Source organism: Vanderwaltozyma polyspora, genomic scaffold (assembly GCF_000150035.1).
Source record: "Vanderwaltozyma polyspora DSM 70294 KpolScaffold328 genomic scaffold, whole genome shotgun sequence".
In the NCBI taxonomy this organism is placed as follows: Eukaryota; Fungi; Ascomycota; class Saccharomycetes; order Saccharomycetales; family Saccharomycetaceae; genus Vanderwaltozyma; species Vanderwaltozyma polyspora.
Genome location: NW_001834546.1, coordinates 1 through 20,906, shown reverse-complemented (window position 1 = coordinate 20,906; position 20,906 = coordinate 1). Strand labels below are relative to the sequence as shown.

At 34.9% G+C, this 20,906-nt stretch overlaps 5 protein-coding genes and 1 non-coding gene across 6 annotated transcripts; 4 read left to right on the top strand and 2 right to left on the bottom strand.

Annotated features, from left to right (window-relative positions):
- The first annotated feature begins 1,052 nt into the window (after positions 1 to 1,052).
- On the top strand, positions 1,053 to 1,125 carry Kpol_328trna1. The gene has a single exon. It is a non-coding gene; the product is annotated as a tRNA-Thr (tRNA).
- Positions 1,126 to 2,826: 1,701 nt separating this feature from the next.
- On the top strand, positions 2,827 to 3,585 carry Kpol_328p5 (uncharacterized protein; the record flags this gene model as incomplete). Its single annotated transcript, XM_001642461.1, has 1 exon — positions 2,827 to 3,585. One exon carries the CDS (start codon positions 2,827 to 2,829, stop codon positions 3,583 to 3,585), a length of 759 nt encoding a protein of 252 aa, XP_001642511.1.
- A 358-nt stretch (positions 3,586 to 3,943) lies between these two features.
- On the bottom strand, positions 3,944 to 8,422 carry PAN1 (actin cytoskeleton-regulatory complex protein PAN1; the record flags this gene model as incomplete). Its single annotated transcript, XM_001642460.1, has 1 exon — positions 3,944 to 8,422. One exon carries the CDS (start codon positions 8,420 to 8,422, stop codon positions 3,944 to 3,946), a length of 4,479 nt encoding a protein of 1,492 aa, XP_001642510.1.
- Positions 8,423 to 9,071: 649 nt separating this feature from the next.
- Positions 9,072 to 11,039, bottom strand: AIM21 (Aim21p; the record flags this gene model as incomplete). The annotated part of the gene is made up of 1 exon (XM_001642459.1): positions 9,072 to 11,039. One exon carries the CDS (start codon positions 11,037 to 11,039, stop codon positions 9,072 to 9,074), a length of 1,968 nt encoding a protein of 655 aa, XP_001642509.1.
- Positions 11,040 to 12,397: 1,358 nt separating this feature from the next.
- SEC3 (GTP-Rho binding exocyst subunit SEC3) lies at positions 12,398 to 16,822 on the top strand (the record flags this gene model as incomplete). Its single annotated transcript, XM_001642458.1, has 1 exon — positions 12,398 to 16,822. The coding sequence occupies one exon, from the start codon at positions 12,398 to 12,400 to the stop codon at positions 16,820 to 16,822; it is 4,425 nt and encodes a 1,474-aa protein (XP_001642508.1).
- A 373-nt stretch (positions 16,823 to 17,195) lies between these two features.
- On the top strand, positions 17,196 to 20,234 carry MPH1 (3'-5' DNA helicase; the record flags this gene model as incomplete). The annotated part of the gene is made up of 1 exon (XM_001642457.1): positions 17,196 to 20,234. The coding sequence occupies one exon, from the start codon at positions 17,196 to 17,198 to the stop codon at positions 20,232 to 20,234; it is 3,039 nt and encodes a 1,012-aa protein (XP_001642507.1).
- Positions 20,235 to 20,906: the final 672 nt, after the last annotated feature.

The window sequence follows — 20,906 nt, the reverse complement described above, 5'->3', positions numbered from 1 at the left end:
CATGTGTATATTTTATACTTTAATACAACGGGTCAATATCAACTTATTAAGAATGTCCTTGGAAATAAATAAAGAATCTATTACTATGAACGATTCGGTAGAAAATCTACAACATAATTCTCTACAATATCTACAACTAAAGAATACACAACAAAGAATACAGTATAAAGTAGTCACGTGTGAGTGGAAATTGTATTATTTGGCCTCTAATTAATGCTTTAATTATTATTTAGTTGTATATTGAATTTGGTATACGTTAGAATGAAGGCTGGTAAGCGTTTATTCTATAGGATCTTAAGGGTGGAGATCTGTAGTTTTAAAGTAAATATACTGTTAATAATAATAAAGTTCTATATCTATTTTATGTACAAAGTAAGATACTAAATAATATACAATAATATACAATAATGTACAATGATCTCTTTAAATATCAATGTTAATAGCATGTAACAACATTCTTGTATGTTGTAACCTAAAATGTATGGTTTACACTAATGGGTTTCAAGGTTATTCATATCACGTGATAAATGATATTTATTGCGCTAATAACATTAACCTAATTATTATAGTCATAAGCTAAGAGATAAAGGTTACATACCTATATCAGTCTAGAATAATATTATGATCCGATAAATTCTATGTATTGATCGAATCATATTAAGATTATGAGATTGGATCTAAACGTATAAAAAGGCATGACATTTTGGCACATCTAAAATATTGTTTATCCCAAATATTAATATATATTTATTTAGTTACATTTATAAGACACTACGGAGAAATAAATATAAATATTATATTAAAAACAACTTGTATCAATCACCAAAATGAATCAATCAGATATTACTTTTACATCTGAACATTGTAGTGACACATATTTCTTCACCTTCAAGGTTCGTATGAAGTAACCTCGAAGTAGTCTCGAAATAATACAATATAAGGAACATTCTGGAACCTTCTAGGTCAGAACAAAGGAAAGAGGATCTGTCATTTTGATCAGGGCTATCCCTGATTCGATCCTATTTCTTTGCGGAAAGAATGTAAGAATCCTTGCTTCTATGGCCAAGTTGGTAAGGCGCCACACTAGTAATGTGGAGATCATCAGTTCGACTCTGGTTGGAAGCATTCTCGTTTAATTTTTTTAATAGCTTAAATTAGCTGTCTCTTAACTTATTCAATATTACATGGGCTCTCACAACCTATCTCTTTAACCGTAAAGAAAACACTGATATCAGGATCAGGTCAGGTTAAATGGACCTAGAATAACGGGGGAAAAAATTGATTATAAAACTAGTCTATTTTTACATACAGCAACCATTTTTTTCGAATTTGCAAATGAGGGTTTCGATTTAGAAACGTCACAGAAACTGATATACACAGTCATATACAAACCTTATAAACATGGCAATATAAACTGACAATTCCAGAGCGTCTAATTTAGATTCGAAATACAGTTACTATTAATACTATTTTGATCGATATTTTTAGAACTTCAATTTCAATGCATTCCTATCCTTTATAGCGAACTATGGCATCTTGATGATTGGGTTGGCCTTGATAAAATTGGTACCATATCTTTCACTTTTCTGTCATCCAAAGTTTTGTTAAAATTAAAATCATTATAAATTACTATATATTATAAAGAGTTAGGAACAGCTTTTACCCTTAACTAAGATACATTATATATTTTTTAGGATTTTATTATTATTTTACCTTGATCTGAGGACCTATGCAATCACGAGTCACCATCTTGTCCAAAATCATCAACGGTGTGTAAGAATATTATCCAAAATTCTCATCTATATCACACCAACTAGAAACTTGGTGTCCGAAAGAGAACATTATACTAAAGAACTTTTCATTTAATGCCACTTAAACTTAAGTGAAAACACTTTCACCTAATTTATAGAGATAGGCAATTACTACAAAAAAATTTTATACTACATACCATGAAGTAATTAAGGTTATTTTTTAAATTCTGGATTCAGTATATCCTATTAGTATGAAAAGAACCGATTTAGGAATTGATATTGAAATGATTAATCGAGGAAGTTTGAAGGACAAGTGTGCCGAGACTCGTTTATAACTATGGTGTAGTTTATTTATGTTCTCGTCTCATTATTCTTGTACTTGCAAGGTTCCTTGTCTCACCATATTTTCATGAATTCATTTAGTTCAATTTACTTCCCATCATCTCTTTCAAAATTCACGATTATAAGTACATCCTATAACCTGATCTAAATGGTACTATTGTTGATGTACTTTTTAACATATGTTGGGAGGCCGCAGAAAAGCATTTCCAGATCTGGACACCGCTAATCTACCCAAAACAGTAATCTTCCATCTGTAGAAATACACTGGAATTGTATATATCCCAAATTGGTGCTATCCAGATCAGGAAATATACGCTAAATCAGGTAATCGATTTAAAAATGTCTGCCCAAGAAATCGGGATAGTTTTTGGATCGCGAAGAAAATACTGCAGTAGAATTATTTCCTCGAGCCGAAACATGGTACCGTTTCTTTTTCTCTTGTTTATTTCGAACTTCAATAAACAAAAAAGTTTTGTTTACCTGCTTCCTACTTGAGTAAGATGGACATTTCATATATAAGCAATGAGAAAAGCTTCTGGATCAGAAATGTTTTGTCTTAATTCTAGCTTCCTTTTTGGTTCTTGGCCTAGATTAATTCCTTACTCAAACTTTAATGCTTTTAATACTTTCTATATTAGCATTCAATTTTCAAGAATCCATCATTCATCAGTCTAGCAAGAACTATCATTAGCTTTGACATAGATAGACGAAAATACAAACATATAAGAACAAAATGTCTTTAACTAAGCTAGCTATTTTATTATCCGCAGCCGTCTCTGCTGTTTCTGCTACTTCCGTGGTTGCCAATGATCCTATTACCACAACAACTACATCTGTCATCACTGTTTATGAAACCGTATTACCAAGTACTGTGTTGACCACAAGTTCTGTTATTCCAACTACTTCATCTGTCGAAGCTGTTGCACCAGTCTCCTCTGTTGCACCAGTCTCATCGTCATCTTTCATTTCTCCAATTGCAGTTTCTCCAGTTGCAGTTTCTCCAGTTGCAGCAGCAGCTCCTGCCGTTGCATTCAGCAATTCTACTTCCAATGTTATAACTTCAAGTATGTCATCTCTAGCTGTCGAAACCCCAGCTCCAGTTTCTGCAAACATCACCGATGTACCTTTGTACAACACAACAACACTTGCTGAAACTTCTTCCTGCATTACTACTGCTGCTCCAGTTGTTCAAAATGCTACTGCTACTGCTACCGTTAGCCACTTCTCCACTGTTGAAGCTACTATCACATCCTGCTCTGAAGGCTGCACATTCAGCAACACCACTTCTGTTGAGCCAACTTCTTATGTTACCGAAACTAACATTGTAAAGACTACTATCACTACTCTACAAATGACTACTTCTGCTATTCAAAGTCAAAGTACCACATCTAGCTCATCTTTCACCGTATTGGTTAACAGTAATGTCGCCGGTAAATTAAATGTAGCTGGAATGGGTACTTTATTTGCTGCTGCCGCTGCTTTGTTGCTATGATTGAACACACCGAATCTAGTAGCGCATCTACTTCTTTGTACTGTATATACCAACATGGGTCCGCCTATACATGACCTTACGCTTATTTGTTGGTATGTTGTAACTTCTATATAAGATTTAGAATTATCAGTTGTAATATTATACCCTTAGCATAGTCACTTTCTGTAAAAAAATATATATAATAAAGCGATACTCTGTCTTTATTTTTAATAAAATTGAAAAAAAGTTCCAAGACTTATAGGATTGAACTTAAAAATCTACTGCGAGTGTAATAAAACAATATTCATTTCAAAGAATTTTACTATATAAACCGCTAAATAATGTTTATATAGAGATCTAACCATCGTTACGATATAAATCAAGGTAAAGGAGGAGGTGGTGGGATCCCAGATGGTGGGAGACCAGGCTCATCACCTAATTCATCCTCAGAAGCAACAGAATCCGGAATTGATAACACATCATCTTGATCTGAATGGCTATCCAAATTCTGCGAGTTTTGGATATTGTCCATATGAGGAAGTGATGGTGGTGGCGCTAAAAAGTTTCCTTGTTCTTCTTGTTTTACCTGAGGCAATGGTGGTGCCAGTGGAACAACTGGCTGAGGAACACCTTGAACTTGTGGTAATGGAGGGGCAATAGGAACTGGTGGTAGATTAGATGGCTGAGGAGCTGCTGGAGATGGAGCAACTGGAACTGGGGCAACTGGAGATGGAGCAACTGGAGCTGGAGCAACCGGAGATGGAGCAACTGGAACTGGGGCAACTGGAGATGGAGCAACTGGAGCTGGAGCTGGAGCAACCGGAGCTGGAGCAACCGGAGCTGGAGCAACCGGAGCTGGAGCAACCGGAGCTGGAGCAACCGGAGCTGGAGCAACCGGAGCTGGAGCAACCGGAGCTGGAGCAACTGGAGAAGGTTCATCATCTGACCAGGCATCGGCATCATCATCCAAACCCCTTTGAGAACGCCTCTGAGCCTCTGCTGCCTTTAAATCAGATAAACCTGAAGTACTGTTGGAACTATCCGTAGACTTGAAAAATGGGTTTCTTGCAGCTGCCGATGTCCCTTGAACAGGCGTAGAGCTTCCTGACATAGATGCGGAAACGGAGGAGACTGGATTGGCAGCTGAAGGCACTGCTGGGTATTCGACATGACCGACTGTTCCCTCAACTTGTGGTGCTAGAACGTTGCCATTATTACTACCAGAAACCGAAGAACTGAATCCATCATCAGATTCAGCTTGAGCATCTTGGACTTGCCTACGTAATTCAGCTAATCTTTTTTCTTTATCAGCCTTCTTCTTCAACTTTATTCTCTCTAACTCTTCCCGCAACCTCTTCTCTTCTTCATCTTCACTATCTTCGCTTCGTTCATCAGCATGTTGAGTTTCTTGGAATGGAGATTTCACTGGGGTTGCTTGGGCCTCCATTTGGGAAGGGGAACTCAAACTCTGCTGTGAAGGACTTTCTGCAGGTTTGTTAATGCCAAGCTCTGCTAATTTTTGCTCCATTTTCCTTTGAGCCTGATCCTTCAAATATTGAACTCTTTCATCTTCTTTGTCATTCAAATTTGTCTCTGTAGACAAAGATGACCCGCTCAATATACCGCCTGATTTCAAAGTTTCGATAAAAGTACGCACTTCTTTCTCTAGACCAACACCAAATTCCCATTTTTCAAACTCGGAAGTGTTTTGACCTGCTGCCCCCCCTGTTAAAGTTGACATTAGAGAAGCAGACAGCTCAGAGATTGAACCTCTGATATCACCTATAATACCTCTATTCTTTCTGCTTTCATTTCTTATATTGGCGACCGCCTTGTTGTATCTTGCCTCTTCTTCTTCGATTGAATTACCGGCTTCTTCAGCTTTGCCAGTCAATGCAGCCATTCTGCTTTTCAATAATGCTTTGCTTCTGGCCTTCTTTCTATCCTCATCAGTAATTTCCCCGTGAGGGCCAGATCCTATGATGGAGGATGGGTTTTGTAACTTATACAGTTCGATTTTAGAATTGCTAATAGCAAATTCAATATCGGCAATCTCAGAAAATAGCACGGGGATTCTTGAAACAATAGTATCAATACGTCTGTTCAAGTCATCAGGAATTGAAGAATTTTTTGTATATAAAATATGTGGGACATTCGCTATCTTGTCTTTTAGAGAACCGATCATTCTCATATCATTTTCTCTATTTTCTGCCGATTGATTCAACATACGGCGATTACGAGATATTTCCGCTTCAAGCTGACCTCTCTTCTCTCTGATAGACTTTTGTAACATATCAATTCTGCCATCCTTCACAACCGCTGATGCTACAGGCGCAACTGGCGCTGAAGATGTCGTAACTGCAGTAGTCACACCAGTGTCAGATGAAACATTGGCACCAGAAACAGTGACAGGAGAACCTCTAGGAGTATTATCTAAGCTTGAACTTGACGTTCCATTTGTTGAATAATTCTTTCTACGATTCCTGAAACTTGGAAGGATATTTTCGTCATCATTATTTTTGTAACTTAACCCATCAGTACGAGATGGTGCCTTCTTGGTGTCATTAGAGGTAGATGCAACTTTCAACTGGTTCTTCACATTATCTAGGATCTTGTTACTAGAAGGAATTAAACTTGGAGGTAATCTATTAGGAAGAATCTTACCATTCAACTTTCTATAAACTAAATGCATACCAAGTGCAAATTCTTGCTTGCTCAACTGACCACGATTGTTTATGTCACATAAATTCCAAATATGCTCTAGGTCACTTCTGTTTAAACCAGATTTACGGAAAATTTCGACTGCTGTTGGTGAGTCTAATAGTCCTTTCTTTTGTGAATCATAAGTCTCGAAAATCTTATAGAATAATGATTTTTCTTCTGTAGAAATACTATCTTCCTCGGCTTGTCCTAAACTAGAACCAAAGTTCCTTTGACTATAGATTTCATTGTTACCAAAACCTGTCTTTTGAGCTGTCAATGGAGCAGTTGGGTTGAAGTTTGAGACTGGAAGAAATCCAGTAGGATTTGGCTGCAAAGAAATATTCCCAGTGGCCTGAGGTTGCATTCCAAAACTAGTTGTCCCAACGCCCATGGACCCTGTCATCTGAGACTGTAAGTTAGGCATCATAGATCCAGTGGTTTGAGATTGCAAGTTAGGCATCATTGATCCAGTGGTTTGAGGTTGCAAGTTAGGCATCATTGATCCAGTGGTTTGAGGTTGCAAGTTAGGCATCATTGATCCAGTGGTTTGAGGTTGCAAATTAGGCATCATAGCTCCCCCGGTTATTTGTGTTTGCAGTGGCATTCCAAACGAGGTGGATGGCATAAACCCAGTTGTTTGGGGCTGTAGGGCCCCACCTGTAGTTTGCGACAGCAATGGCCCGCCGGTAACTTGCATTGGCATGCCAAAACTAGTCTGTGGCATCATACCAGTGGCTTGAGGATTTAACATACCACCTGTCATTTGATTTTGTAATGGAACGCCAAAACTAGTAGCAGGAATCATACCAGTTGCCTGTGGTTGCAATACCGATAAGCCATTAGTGAATAAGGAATCGAACGGAGTCGCTTGCTTAGCAGGCTCTTCAGTAGATCCAGAAACAATACTCATATTAATAGCATCAATAAAACTGTTAACCTCATTTTTGCTCTTAATATCAAGTTCATAAGGGATCGAATCACCTTGTAAAACCTCATTGACCAAATGCATTGCTAATGCGAATTCAGGAAACAGCAACTCCCCAGCTTTACTCGTATCACATAAGGTCCAGATTTTCGCCAACTGTTTTGGTTGCAATCCGGACTTCATCAAGATAGCTCTACAGTTATCACCAGAAATGGTATTGGATCCTTTAGAAACTCTAGATCTAAACAATGTTTCAAACTTGGCTTGATCTTGAGCTGTAATAAATGACAATCTCATAGTTGGGATTTTAATATCGTTATTAATACCATTATTCGCAAACGAATTAACAAACCCAGTGGCTGTTGGTTTCAAAGGTTCTAAAGGAACCTGACTTTGTTGAGCATAAAATCCTGTCTGTTGTGGTTGTAGTGGTTGTTGCGAGTAAAATCCAGTTTGTTGAGGTTGCAAGTTTGCCGCTTGAGCAGGTTGAGATGCGCTAGAATATAACCCAGTGCTTTGTTGTTGTAATGGGGCAGTAACCTGAATATTCTGCTGTTGCTGCTGCTGTTGTTGTTGTGGTTGCAATATTTGAGAATTAGTGTCGTACAATTGGTTACCTCCCATTTGGGAGGATGTAGACATTAAGGAAGTTCTTGATTGCTGTTGAGAAAGTGCATTTCCATAGTAGTCTCCAGTTTGGGATTGAATTGGATTTATAGACGACATTGTTTGAGCAGGTCCAAGAGAGTGCATAGAATGAACCGACTGAACCGATTGTACAGGTTGTAACTGTGGACGTTGTAAACCTGCATTGTTATAGGAGCCTCCTTGTGGCAGTAATGAAGAAGGGTCGGAACTTTGGTTAACATTGACATTATTATTTCCAACACCCCCAAATTGTTGAGAAGATTGATTGAAAAGGTTACTGTTGGCATTACTTCCGCCTGCGTATTGTCCAGAGGTGAATCCTGAAGATGGTTGGTTTGTCATTTGAGAAGTATTCCCAAAAGAAGATTGTCCCTGAGGAAATCCTCCTATACCTGCATTAGGCTGCTGAACATAACTATTGAAAGGCGGTTGTGATTGAAATGATTGTTGCTGTTGTCCTTGCTGTCCTTGCTGTCCTTGCTGTCCTTGCTGTCCTTGCTGTCCTTGTTGTCCTTGTTGTGTGGGATAATAGCCAGTTCCTTGAGGCTGGATGGTTCCCTGCTGCTGGAACGAATTGAACATCAGGTACTAGTAATTAGGTACTAAAGTTCAAGGCCGTTTTGAAGGCAAACAGTAATGTGGTACTCTCTATGGTGATTCCAATCTTGAAAGAGACCCCTTTATATATTACTTTAAGTCGCTTCTATAAGCCTTTCTCTTCTTAAATTATCGTTTCGATATTCGATATTCAGAGACTAGATGGTTTCGTCATGAATCTGTATCGTGCGAAATGACACACAAACAGCGCCAAGAATTCTATTTCTGCCAGAGACAGCTCAATCAGCACTTATTTTTTTGACTATTAAGTCTTTAGGAAATATTGATTCTCTACAAGCCTGTATATCAATATTCAAAAGTATTTTGCTCTAATTAGATAGTCCATATTAAGGTATGAGTCTCTATAATATATGCATCAATTCCAGTTCTCCTTATTACTGACACAATGTAATAAGTTCGGATAGGCCTTATCAAAATAATAGAGTATACAGTTGCCTTACAGATGAAAACTGAATTAATTTAAATCAAACTCTCAAATTCTGGTATAAGTTTTACGAAGTGTTTATCATAATCATTTGATCTTACAAACGTTATTTATACACTGATATAAATAATAAATATTTAACTGATAATGTGAAAATTGTTCGTCCCAACGTTAGTGTATGGTTTAAAATTATCCAATAGTTTCTGCACTAAATACTTCCTCATAAGGTTCATCCTCGGCCAATATCTGTTCTTCCATTTCTTTTTCAATCTGTACTTCAATGTCATGCTCTAGGACTTCGGCCGTCACATCCTGATTTCTATCAGTGATATCTGTCTCTTGTTCTGTATATTTATGAAATTCTTCTGTAGAGGAAGTGATTTGTTTGTCAGTTTCTGATTCAGTTATAATATCTTCTGACGAAATTACAGATTGTTTATCACTTAGCTGATTCTGAGTGATAACTATTTCTTCTGAAGGTGTCACAGGTTTAGAATCAATTCTCCACGCTCTGAAAACTTCAATTTCATTGGAGTTATTTGAGTCATTGACTTTTTCTACAGCAGCAACCTTTGAAGGTAATTTTCTACCCCTAGGACCCCTAGCACGTTTTTGACGAATATTAGATATGTTTTCACCTCCATTTACTTCCTTGGAGTCATTGAAACCAGATTCAGAAGGCTGGGACAATTTTTTGGTTAATGCGGCTGGTAGATTTTGTAATGGAGCCATTCCCGGCAAGGCGAATAATCCATTCAAGCTACTTGCAAATTTGGTTCTCTCGGCATTACTTCTGTTGATTTGATTTTTCTCTTCCATTGTCTGTTCAGTTTTCAATTTATCACCATCTTTTTCAATCTCAGAGATAGTCCGTTCTGATGTTGGGACGTCAGATGCTAATGAATTAAAGCTTTGTGCTTGTTGTTCTTGAATCATCTTTTGGAAGGCGGCAATTCTTGAGGAGGGCTTTTTTGGAATTGGTGGCGGTCCATTCTTTTTAGGTCTTTCAGGTATTACTGGAATATGTTTAGTCTCTATATGTACTTGGTTATCATTCTTCTCAATTTCAGGTTCTTTTGCCTCACTCAAACTTTCCTTTGATGCACGTTCTGAATTGGTGTATATTTGATCTTTACTATTTGTAGATCTTTCTGCAACCGCAGATACTGAGTCTACCATATTAGCCTTCTCCTGTTCGTCAGAGCTAGAAGATTCTAAACGTGTTGAAGATTCAGACTGTATCTCTTTAACCTTAGCCGGTCTTACAGGAATAACAGGAGTAGATTCTACATTAGATGTAGATTCCGATTGTTCTTCCTTCTTTCTTGATGGTCTATTTGGGATCGTAGGTGTTATCTCCTTTTCATTAATGGATACCTGCCCATCGTTGCTAGCAAGAACTTCTTCAGAATCAAGAATTGTATTTGGCTCTTTCATTAGTGTTGTGTCAGGAGGTTCATCAACTCTCGAAGCATCACTAGTTGTAACTTTGTCGAGATGTTCTGTTGAAACAGTATCTTCATTTTCACTCAATGTTTTATTTCCATTATCGACAAATTCTTTGATGTCGTTGTTCATATCCATAATATCATACGTTTTTGCAATTTTCGCTTCATTGAGATTTTCTTTAAAAACTTCAGGCCTTACTTTCGAATCAGTTTGTTCATCTGAAGGATTTTTATTATTAATTGCAGCATCGCTGTCATTTAGAGATTCTTTAGTAATCGTTGTTGTTGTTTTAGAAGTGATTTTTGGTCTATTTCCAGGAACATGAGGAATATCATCATCATTGGTACCAGTACTCATTTTATTTGGATCATCTTTAAACACCATCGCTTCGATTTCCTCCAATTCATGGTTTGTATTATCAATTAAATCATTTAATTCTTGCGTAGTTGTGCGTCTTGTTGGTCTATTAGTAGGAACCTTTGGCAATTCTACTTCTTCCTTCGTAGCAATGCCAGTTGTAGTAACAGGATCAGTATTTATATTATCTGTAGTCTTTGCCCTTGATAAAGGCCTGCTTGTAGGGATGATTGGTGGTGAAGGTGAAATCAAATTATCTGCACTAGCATTTGGCGTGTAGCTACTTAAAGAAGAATCAGTTGCCCTTTTCTTGGGTCTTGATGGAATGATAGGAATATCCTCCTCAGACATTTGTTTTTTGTTCTTCCCTTATCTTTGACCTTTTACACTGAAAAACTGAATACAACTAAATCTCTAGCTAGATTCAATGCTTTTATAAATTGCTATTCGTTAAAAATAAATAAGTTAACAAACAAAAAAAGGGGAAATATATAGATATATATTATAATTTAAATTCCAACCTTTTTAAAAATTATCAAACGTATGACAAATAGATCTTGCAATTTCGATAAGATCTTGATATATCCCGAAACAAGAATGAGTAAAGTATTCAATTCAATTTTTGTATAATGCTATTTTTGGTTCTATTCCTGTTTTAGCTGCAGTTTAGCTTTTTCTTTTAGTTTGTAAATTTTGAATTTTTAAATTTTCGAATTCAAATGTGGAAGGTAAACCTAACAAATTACAGTACAAAATGAAGTAATAAGACAAAAGGTGATGGTATATCTTATATATTATATTATATATAATTGGGTTGGACTATATATATATATATATTTACGTTAAAGGTTTTTTCTGGCAATTACTGTTACGAAACAAATTAACTGCGATTTTGTGATGTTTAATGGTGCTGAACGAGAGGAATGTAGAGTTAGTGTTTTTTTATTAAAAAAAAAATAATCAATAACAGGTAAAATGTATTGTAATTGAGAACTGTAAAGTAGAAATATCAATTTTGCGATGAATGAGATCCTAAGACATATCCTATATCTAAACCCGTTTATGGGTATGAATTGATGTGTTTATTTTGTCAACTGGATTCGATTCGGTACTCGATTGTAAATTTGTTGATTCTCTGCAGTTATTTCTGATTGGTAGTCCGGGTAATTACATTAATATCTCTTTCATTTTCCTTTAAAAAGGGGAATTTGTTAACTTTGTTAAATTTAACGATAGTTTATATTTAATTTACGAATCGAAATATATAGTTAAATAAAAGTTGAAGTTAATTTTGTATAGTTTGTTAATGATATATAATTTCTTAATTATAATCATTAAACCTTAGGAATATCAACTATTAAAGTGAACTGTCTTTTGATCGCTTTGTTTCGTTTTAATCTTATTTTTATTTTTATTTTCCTTTTTTTTTACAATTATTATTATTTCGATTTTGAATTCCTTAATATACATTATATATTATCTGAATTTATTGTTTAATAGTCAAGAAAATTGATCAATTGAGATTTACGTTCGATTTGTATACGTATGCTTTTTGATTTAATATTAAGTAGCATCAGTTGTACTTCTTTCATATCAAGGGATTGATAACATTTGCCATAGTAAGATCACTTTTTAGATAATATAATTAGAGAGGGGAAAGGATAGAAAAAAAAGATAATTATAATAACTAGATACATATACACTATACAATGGTAGGCCCAAAATCTCCATTTAGAAGACTTTCTCATGGTAAAGAATCGCCTAGCGAAGAACACTCTTCTTCAATTTTTCATAAAAGATCAATTTCTGGAAGCAGCGTAAAACAAGGGCAAGGACAACAAGAGCATCATTCTAGAAATACGAGTTTAAATAATAATAATATTGCACCAACACCTCCTATTTCTGGTAATAATACTTTTTCACATAAAAGAACAACCTCGAAATCATCGACAAGTTCCCAAAGTTCAAATTTTCTAGCTGAACAATATGAAAGAGATAGGAAGGCTATCATTGCATATTGTTTTACTAAACCTGATTCAAAGACTGGTAATCTACCAAACGATTATATTACTCATGTCCGTATAATTGAAGATGCTAAATATCCAAGTTCAAGACCACCTCCAAATTCAAAATTAGAAAATAAGAAAAAAAGAGTTATTATTCTAAGTTCAAAGGCAAAAAATTCAGATTCTGTTCAGATTCATAAAGGTCGTGAAAATGCTGATGGTTCGTTCCAGATCGGAAGGACTTGGGATTTAAAAGAATTGACAAAAATTGACAGAGATTTGGAAATTAATGAAGGTTTTGTGATGACTATGGGAAAACCGTATTATTGGGAAACAAATAGTGCAAAGGAAAGAACCGTATTCATAAAATTCTTGGTCAAAGTTTACATGCAAGCGTTTGATGGGCATGTTCCAATTTTAACAAATTGGGATTTAGCTTCCTTCTATTTAGATGAAAAGAGTTATCAAAGGGCTGTCATCCATCCAGCTTCGGAACAGAAAACTGCAAAAGCTCAAAATATTTCGAGTGCGTTACCAGAGCAACAATATCAACAGAATCCAAACATGCAAAAAACATTTCCGATGCCTCCTAGTTCACAACAACAAGGTCTTCAAAAGCAGATGATACCACAGACGGTGAAACAACCATTACAACAGCAACAGCAACAGCAACAACAGCAACAACAGCAACAACAGCAACAACAGCAACAACAGCAACAACAGCAACAACAAGCACAGGTACGAAGACCAATCCAACAACAATATAATACTCAACAGAATCAGACACCAAAAAGTTATACATCTGCTCCATTACCAGTAAACCAACCCCAGCAATATTTGCAAAACCCAAACCTAAGATATAGACAGGATGTTGCTTTAAATATAAATACCCAATCTGACATGCAGTTTAACGATTCTGCTTCTTCTCCTATTACTCCAAGGTCACCAGATAGGCAAAGGAGATATTATCAACAAAATTCTTCTGGTGATTTGAATAACAACCTAAGAGATAATAAAAGTTTATCTACTGATACAAATAATTCAACTCCAAAAGGTGGGCTAAATAAACCGCCATATGCGACTCCAACTACAATAAATGAAGTAAATAAGGCGTATGATTTAGACACTCAGGCCATTCCAAATCAAACACCTTCGAGATCAGCCGTTTCTGATAAGAATAAAAGATATTCCTCTGAAGCTTCACACCAGGATTATGAAAGCCAATCTTTTAGGAATGCGGTACAAGAATCGAGAAATGAAATTTCACATCCAGCTGCTACCATGGAATATCCAACCAGTATTATATCGGATTCTGGAAACGAGTCTCAACATTTTTCTCAAAATGCTGAAAAGCACTCAAAAGCATCAGTTGTAAGATCAGACGGGCAAAGTTCTTATGTAAGCGAAATTGTCACAAATAATGAGCCAGTAGCCACTAATATTAATCCTCCTCTAAAGAATGTGCCAAATCATCATGTAAATGAAACTATCGAATCAAATGATTATTCATCTTATGTCAAGCACGATCACATGTTAGAAGATTTAAATGCTATATTAGAATCAAACAAAGGCAATCAAAAAACAGAAATTGAGGATCAAAGTGGGATATATGCAGAAAATAGCTTGGATGACGATATGGAAATCAAGCCTTTATCTATTAGATCCAACGAGGATGTAGTAGATCTATATGATGATTATGGTGGTGAAGAAGAGGAAGAAGGTGAATTAGATTTAAACTTACCACCAGATACGTCAGAGGATAGGGATGCAAACGATACTACCGAATTATCTTTTGAAAAAGGTGATGAATCTCGTTATAGTCAAGTAATTGAACCATCTTCTAAACATGTTTATCATGAAGTTTCTACTATTCAAGAAGAAGCACCATTGGTGTCAAATTTTAATACCCCAGAGGAAAGAGAAGATGTAGATTTAGAGAAAAGAACAAAATCTAGTAGTAAAAGAGCATTGAATATTGATAATCAAGCTTTGCTGGAAATTTTATCCGATGTAAACTGGGAGCTTGACGAAGATGCAGATAAACTTGTGGAAAGGTTGGACTATAAATTAGCAGAGACTGAATATGATTTCAACAATGATCTTTTGTTACTCGAAAACCTACAAACAACCCTATCAGGGTACGAACAAAATGTAAGTAAAGAATGTGAAAAGATTAATCCCACGTTTTCTTTATTCCTAATGGAAATGAATAATCTATTGGATGATATTGAATATGTTGAACGTCAAAATAATGGTCTTCAGGTTGAAAGTGCAAATAAAAAACTTTTATGGTCTTTGCTGACTGATCTTTTGAATACAGTTTCTTTGGATGAAAATGCTCTTAATGAACTACTAAGTTCGACTATAAGTGAAAGAAGTTTACCAAGAATTGAAATTCAATTGGAAGGGTTGTTTAATGCTATTAAAGCCATTAAGGGTGAAACTAAAACAGAAACTGGTGATTTAGGTAAGATTCATGCTCTGGCTCCAAGAAGGCAAGCCTATGAAAAGGTTACTAAGGTTTTCCTGGACAGAGTTGTACAAGAATTGGGAAGAAGATTTGCTAATTTTCAAAGCGATGTAACTTCGGATGATCAATTGACAAATATTTTGGGTAGATTATTAATATACTCAAGTTTAACCTCATTTTGTAAAGATATTTCACCAGAACGTTATACTGAAATTATTGATGAGTGGACAGATGATATTCAACCTGTATATACTGGTAGATTTTCTAAAATATTTGGCAAGTTGGATCTGAAGATTTCAGAAGTTCAGGATATTCAAGAGGAAGCTCCAATTCATCAACAACAAGAATCTACCTTCATTACCCAATGGATCAAATTTAAGAAAGACAAAAAGGTTATGGCAGAAACTCCTATTATTGTAAATGTTCTGTCAGAATTTATGTCGTTGATAAACAAGGTAGAAAACCTGTGCATAGTTTACCAGAATTTTATTGACAGTTTCTTCCATATTTCATCCGACTTAGATTTTAATGAATTTTTGAAACAAAGACGTAATCCAAATTTCAAGACACCTTCTTTGGTAGAGTTGAAGGTAGTTGAATCCGATAGGGAATTGACATTGATGAAAACCCAGCTGGTTTCAAAAGTATTTCAAAGTATCATTCCACAAATATCTGAGGATTTAAACAAAATTTTTACCTTTAATAAGAGCATAGCGCCTTCAATTTTGCTGTTCTTGGAAAATAAGATCCAGGAAATCCAATCTTCAAATCAAGAATTTTTATTATCGATAATGACAAGGCTATCAACTCAAGTTAAACAGTTATGGGCCGAATACGTTGATGATCAAGTAATGAACTATGAAAGAGTTGTAATGAATTTCTCAGGACAAACCCTTGCTCCGTCAATTCTTTCATTGCCAATTTTCATTAAAAATGCAAGGGACTTGATGGCTTTTACTCAACATCAAGTTAAAGTTGATGAAATTAGTGTTCTCACCACCGAAGATATTACCAAGAACGCCTTTGAAAAGCTAAGTACTTCAGTTACCCAAATTTTGTGCAGAGGGAATACCGATACAGGGAGCACAAGTAGCGTACATGAAAAAACTATAGGAAGACATGATATCAATAAAACAATGACATTGCTGGTAAACAGCTTTTGGTTAAGAGAAACTTTGCCAATGGTTAATGATCAAGGTACGTTTGATATTCCAATTAGAAGTGCCAAGGAAGTTTTTGACAGGGAAAAGGTTTTATATGCACAACATCTATTACAAGATGCCATGCCTAAGCTATCTTCTTTTGTTAATGGTGCTAGCAATGTTATTGAAACCTCTAACTTTCAAAATACAGTTAACCCATCTAGATGGGCTGTGTATAGTAAACAGAATCTAGATAACATTCTAGCAGCGTATACCTCTGAAGAAATTGAACTTTTGGTCTCAAGTTTGCATGAACGTATCCAAAAACAATTTAATAGAGACTTAAACAGAGAATTTTCTAATGCCCTATGTGAAAAACTTTGGTCTTGTATCCAAGGTGAAACAGTTTCATTGTATTTGAAACTTTTCACCCTAATTGATAAACATTATGTTGGATCGACAGTTCTATTTACTAAGAATGATATTATTTCCTCATTCGATGCATTTAAAAAGTAGAAATTATAATTATAGATAAATATAATGTTCATGCACATATTTATAGTAGTAATAATAAATAACATTGAAACAAGTCTATTATCCTATGTGTTGTCATAGCAATGCATTTGTAAATATTCTTCGCGTTTTTTACGTGATGTTCTTAGATCTATTTTTTTAGTGAAGCTAGCGATGGGGTAAATAAAAACAAATAAAGCTAATTTAAACAAAAGTTTACGCGTTTTAACAGATTTTAAAGACTTCACAATGGAGACATGTCAAAATATATGTGTAAGTATATGGATAGAAAGTGATTAAGATATCACATAGAGGATTCTCTATAGAAATTTATTATTATTGTTATTTATTTTTGGCTATACATGTCATATGAATTATGCAAGCAGGAAACAATGGAGGTGCAAAGCTCAAGAATGATGAATTTGATAATCTGTATCAGAAGAATATTAATAGACGAGAAACAGAAACGGTAATTCGAAGATCCATTCCGGTTCAAAGAGATTTAACAGGTAAGATCCTTCCGAACCAAGTTGCATATTATGAGGAAATCGAAAGAGAGGTTACTTTTGGAGCAACACATCATATCTTAGATAAAGATAATTTTGATAGCTATATCTATCCTACAAATTTCGAAGTTAGAGAGTACCAATTCAATATTGTTCAAAAATCATTATATCAAAATACTTTATGTGCTATACCTACTGGTATGGGTAAAACGTTTATAGCAAGTACGGTAATGCTAAATTTCTTTAGATGGAGTAAGAATGGAAAGATTATATTTACTGCCCCAACCAGGCCTTTGGTAGCACAACAAATTAAAGCTTGTTTAGGTATAACAGGTATTCCTCATGATCAAGCAGCTATTTTATTGGATAAAAGTAGGAAAAACAGAGAAGACATTTGGACTCAAAAAAGAGTATTTTTTACAACCCCACAAGTTATTGAAAATGACTTAAAGAGGGGAGTGTTGAATCCCAAAGATATTATTTGTTTAGTATTTGATGAAGCTCATAGAGCCACTGGTTCATATGCCTATACAAACGTTGTAAAATTTATAGACAGATTTAACTCCTCTTATCGGATATTGGCTTTAACCGCCACTCCTGGTACAGATATAGCTAGTGTCCAAGAAGTGGTAAACAATTTAAACATTTCTAATATTGAAATTAGAACTGAAGAAAGTATGGATATAATACGGTACATGAAAAAAAGATATAAGGAAAAAATAGAAATTGGTTTAACTACAGAAATTGAAATGATAATTGAACAATTAGGCATTGCAGTGAAGCCTGTTCTGCAACAGGCAGTCGAGTTGGGAATATACGATGAATGTCATCCATCTCAAATAAATTCATTTGTAGCAATGCAAAAAAGTCAACAAATAATCGCTAACCCAACAATAGCAGAAGGAATTAAGTGGAGAAATTTCTTTATTTTGCAATTATTAAATCATGTTGGTCAGATGCTTAAAAGAATAAAAATATATGGGATTAGAAGTTTCTATGGTTATTTCAGAAATAAATTTAGCGAATTCACAACTAAATACAATATGGGGAAGTCCACTAATAAAATTGCGGCATCCTTTTATTATCATCCAATTCTAAAAATTCTGATGAAAAATTGTGATGTCTATACATCAAATTCCTCTTTTATTGGACATGATAAACTTCAAAAGATAATAAATGAGCTAAGTGATTTTTTTCTTAATTCTAGACTAGATTCTAGAGTAATTATATTTACTGAATTAAGAGAAAGTGCCTTGGAAATTGTAAAGACTATCGATAACATGGGAAGTTCGTCAATAAGACCTCATATATTTATTGGTCAAGCAAGAGGGAAAGAAAACTTTGATGATGAAGGTTTCATACGTAAGAATAAACCAAAAGGAAGGAAGAAAGCAGATCGTTTAAAGCGTTTGGAAGAAGATAAGCAAAAGCAATTAAGCAAGGCAAAACAAAAAGAGCAAGAAAAAGTCGAGAGATCCTCAAGGAGGACAGGAAGTTCAGAAGAAGCCCAAATATCTGGGATGAATCAAAAGCAGCAAAAAGAGGTTATTTCTAAATTCAAAAATGGCGACTATAATGTCTTAGTTTGTACATCAATTGGTGAAGAAGGTCTGGATATTGGTGAAGTTGATATGATTATTTGTTTTGATACAACAGGAAGTCCTATTAAGAACATTCAAAGAATGGGTAGAACAGGTAGAAAGAGAGATGGTAAAATTCTTCTCCTTTTTAGCGGCAATGAGTCTCGTAAATTTGAAAAAGCGATGGAGGACTATTATGACTTACAGAGACTAATAGGTCAAAATTTTGTTGAATACAAGAAGTCAGATAGAATTCTCCCTTCAAATATAACACCTGAATGCCGAAAAGAATTTATTCATATCAGCGCTGAAAATAATGAACTTAACAATATGGAAGACTCGGATGAAGTTATTCGATACGCAACACAATGCATGTTAGGCAAGGTTCCTAAGTCAAAAAAGTCAAAGGCAAAGGCAGCCAAAGAACCTAAGGGCAAGTCAAAAACATTTTTTATGCCAGATAATGTTGAAACAGGTATAGTATCTGCAATTGCATTGGTAAATAAGAAAAAATCTAACTCTAACGAAAGTGAAACTGTGATCAAAACAGAATGCTTCCCAAATCTAGATGATATCGAAAAGGACATGTTGGCAAGCTTGTCTTCTCCAGTAAAACCAGAGGTTGATGATTATAAAGATGGTACTTTTCAAAAAACAGACCGCTTTGAAGAGAAAATTACAGGAAGCAATTTGAAGGATATGCTGATGTCATTTTCGAAAAGAGATGAAGAATCAAAGGTAACCTCATTTTCTTCCGATGGGAACTATGTAAATGAACCATTTGGAAATATAAGTTTAGGTGAAAAATTAGATATTAACGATGACTTTGCAAGTACTCCAATTGTAAAAGCTGACATGAACATAGGGCAATATGACCGTAGTTTAATAGAAAATAATAGCAGAGGTGGGGTTCTATTTAAAAATGCATTCGAAAAAGAAGAAGGCCTTCTGAAAAAATCAGAGAAGGTTTATTTTCGTGACCATTACTCTATTGATAACACAGTTGTAATAGAACCAATCCCTAATTTCAAAAGATATAATAAATCTTGCTTAATTAATCATAATCCGCAAGTCGAAAATATTTTGAATCTCTTCAAGGGTATTAATGAGAACAAAACGCAAATAACAATTGAAATGAATAGGTCCAGATGTATTGCTAGAGGTATTGAAAAAGGCAGTATTCAGTTGACTGGTTCTGATTTTTCACTAGCAAACGTTATGGTAGCTCAGAAAAATAATGAGGCAGATATTGTGTGGGATACATCTAAAACGAATAAAAACAGTCACGAAAATCTGAATGAACTCCTTGATTCCGATTCTGATTTCTGAAAACACTTTAAGTTCACTCAATCAAAAATCTCTAGCATATGTTATTCGCAGTTTTAAAAAGTATCCTTCCATATAGGAAACCACTAGGACACTTCTGCATTTTTTTTAATTAGAAATGTATAATTAGCATACTATAAGCATTAGATAAATTACATGAAGCATTTTATTGTGGGACTGATATGTTATGATTTAAACTTGGATCGTAAAATAGATCAATTGTAGATAGATAGCAGACCTACATTTCCTCGTATTGTCTAACAGCGTGCATCCAAAGTTCACACCAGAATCCCGGTTAAGCCGTAAGATAAGAATTTGTTGCTTCGGATTCAAACTTTATTTCTATTAAAAAAATTGCGGTTTCGGAGATAATTTCCAGATCAAACATTTATTCGAAGTTACAAATACCACGAAACAATGCAGTGTAGCTTCAGGCACCATAGTACGTATTAGGAGGATGGTTATAGTATTATAATAATAACATAACTTATGTACTAGATTAATTTAAAAACTTAGGGGGAAAAAAAAATAGAAGCATGCTAAAAATGTCCTTTAATGGTTTCATTTCAACTTCTAATTATTTTTGAAAATATTTAACTTGACTTAGGCCTTAGCATTATAATTTGTTTAACAATACCCTCAAATAGAAGAAGAGGCAAACGTATCCCAAGTTGA